Below are 2,460 nucleotides of genomic sequence, written 5' to 3' on the forward strand. Positions count from 1 at the left end.
CGGGCGTGGTGCCGGTGCTCAGCGCGCACAGCCCCTCCGTGGGCAGCGAGTACTTCATCCGCCTGGAGGAAGCCGCGCCCGCTGCCGGCCATGACCCCGACTGCGCTGGCTGCGCCCCCAGCCCCCAGGCCGCAGCCCCCGTCTCCCAGGGCAGCGACCGCGGTTCCGACGGCTGCGTGGCCACCTCCCTGGCTCTGGAGCCGCCGCTGGGCCAGGTGCCATTCACCGAAAGCCGCCAGGGCCATTGTGACTACTGCCCGAGCAGGACCCGAGCCCAGGACCCGCCCCGTACTTCGCGCTCGCCTCCTCCGGAGGCCCTGACGCTGGTGGAGCCCGGAGTGGAGGACACCAACTGGGGCGTGGCCACCTTTTGCCCTCCTTTCTTCGAAGACCCGCTGGGCACAGCCCGCTCCGGGACTTCAGGGGTGAGCCGGTCCCTGGAAGAGGAGGAGGAGCCGGGGGAGGTGGAGGCGCACAAACACTGGAGTTGCAACGTGTCGGCCAACAACAGCAGCCGCGGCCACAGCCGAGCCCCGGAATCCTGGGCCCCGGACCACGCAGGCAGCTATGCAGACCGCTGCCCTGGCAGGAAGCACACCGTTTGGGCTGTCCCTGAGCTAGGCCACCCCCTGGCCCCAGAGGACCCCAGAGCGCCTCTCCTTGGACCGGAGGGGACCTCGTTTGGCCAGGAGCCAGGCTGTTGCCTTGGCTTCCCCCATCTGTGTCCTGCTGAGGGCCTAGCACCTGCCACCAGCCTGGTGACATCCCCCTGGACAGAGGCAGCCGTATGCGGGGCCAATAGCCCTCAGACAGAACCCAGGCTTGCTGAGGAGGCCGAGGGCTCCGCTGGACCCCAACTGCCCCTTCCCTCCATCCCATCCCCATCCCAAGAGGGAGCCCCACTTCCCACGGAGGAGGCCATTGCCCCCACCACCCTGCCCGCCTCTCCCACACCTGCCAGCAGTGGAACAGCTGCCACCTGGACAGCCCAAACCCTGGACAGCAGCAGCAGCTCCCGGGAGCTGGAGGCTCCAGGCAGTGAGGACGAAGACACCACTGAGGCCACTTCCGGTGTCTTCACCGACCTGTCCAGCGACGGCCTGCAGGCCGAGAAGCTAGAGGTGATGCCGGCCTTCCGCTCCCTGCAGAAGCAGGTGGGAACCCCCGACTCCCTGGACTCGCTGGACATCCCATCCTCGGCCAGCGACGGTGGCTGTGAGGTCTTCAGCCCGTCGGCTGCTGGCCCCTCTGGAGGGCAGCCCCGCGCCCTGGACAGCGGCTACGACACCGAAAACTACGAGTCCCCTGAGTTTGTGCTCAGGGAGGCGCATGAGCCTTGTGAGCCTGAGGCTCTCGGGGAGCTGGCCATGGAGAGTGAGAGCCTGGGGGCCCAGACTCGGTTCCCCACCTCCCCTGGCGGCCTCAGCGAGAAGAACCCCTACCGAGACTCAGCGTACTTCTCCGACCTGGACGCTGAGCTCGAGACCCCCGTGGGCCCTGAGAAGAGGGGTGGCGGTGTCTGGGCCCCTGGGCCAGAGCCAGACCTGGACAGCCCGCACGGCCCTGGGCTGCAGCTCTCCTCTGAGTCTGGGGTATCTGGGGTGCCTGGAGAGGTGCAGAGCCCCAGCCCTGGGGAGGTGCCCCCACTGCCACTGGGTGAGGACTCTTCCTCTGAGCCATGCGCCTGTCCCACGAGCCCCAGGCCAGAGCCTCCCCGGCTCCAAAGCCCGGCCCAGGTGCTGCCACTGCCCAGCCCCCAGCGTTCCAAGGTTTTCCTGTTGACCCCCGTCCCGCCCGGCTCGGAGAACCACCGCCCAGGGCTCCAGGAGGCCAAGGGACTGCTGTCGGCCCTGCCCACAGAACGGACAGAAGGCCCAGGCACCCCCAGGACCCCACTGTGCCTGGCCCTTCCGGGACTCCCTGCAACCCCCGAGAGCCGGCCGGAGGAGGAAGAGGAGGACAGCGAGGACAGCGACGAGTCGGACGAGGAGCTCCGCTGCTACAGCACGCAGGAGCCCAGCGAGGAGAGCGAGGAGGAGGCCCCGCCTGTGCCCGTGGTGGTGGCGGAGCGCCAGAGCGCGCGCAGCCTGCGCAGCCTGCTCAAGATGCCCAGCCTGCTGTCTGAGGCCTTCCGCGAGGACCTGGAGCGCAAGAAGAAAGCCGTGTCCTTCTTCGACGACGTCACCGTCTACCTCTTCGATCAGGTGGGCGGCGCCTGAGGCTCTGTGCGTGGGTGGGGGTCCCCCGCAGGGCGGAGAGCGGTGGGAGTGACCAATGTTGGCGGACCGGATCACGCGCTTCTCTGACCCTCCAGGAAAGCCCCACCCGGGAGCTCGGGGAGCCTTTCCCCGGCGCCAAGGAGTCGCCCCCTGCGGTCCTGGCAGGCAGCCCCAGCTCCCCCAGCTTCCCCAGCCGGCCGCGACGGGCTGAAGGCTCCCGGGACGGCTTCGCGGCTGAAGA

At 69.2% G+C, this 2,460-nt stretch overlaps 1 protein-coding gene across 1 annotated transcript in view; it reads left to right on the forward strand.

The window, feature by feature from the left end:
• The window catches only part of AATK (apoptosis associated tyrosine kinase), a 13,504-nt gene that overhangs the window by 8,384 nt on the left and 2,660 nt on the right, over positions 1–2,460 (forward strand). The window contains exons 8-9 of the mRNA XM_025047102.1: positions 2–2,204; positions 2,315–2,460. Of these exons, the coding sequence (XP_024902870.1) occupies positions 2–2,204; positions 2,315–2,460 (2,349 nt within the window). The remainder of the gene's footprint in view (position 1; positions 2,205–2,314) is intronic.

The sequence above is a fragment of the Pteropus alecto genome, unplaced genomic scaffold, assembly GCF_000325575.1.
Source record: "Pteropus alecto unplaced genomic scaffold, ASM32557v1 scaffold134, whole genome shotgun sequence".
NCBI lineage: Eukaryota > Metazoa > Chordata > Mammalia > Chiroptera > Pteropodidae > Pteropus > Pteropus alecto.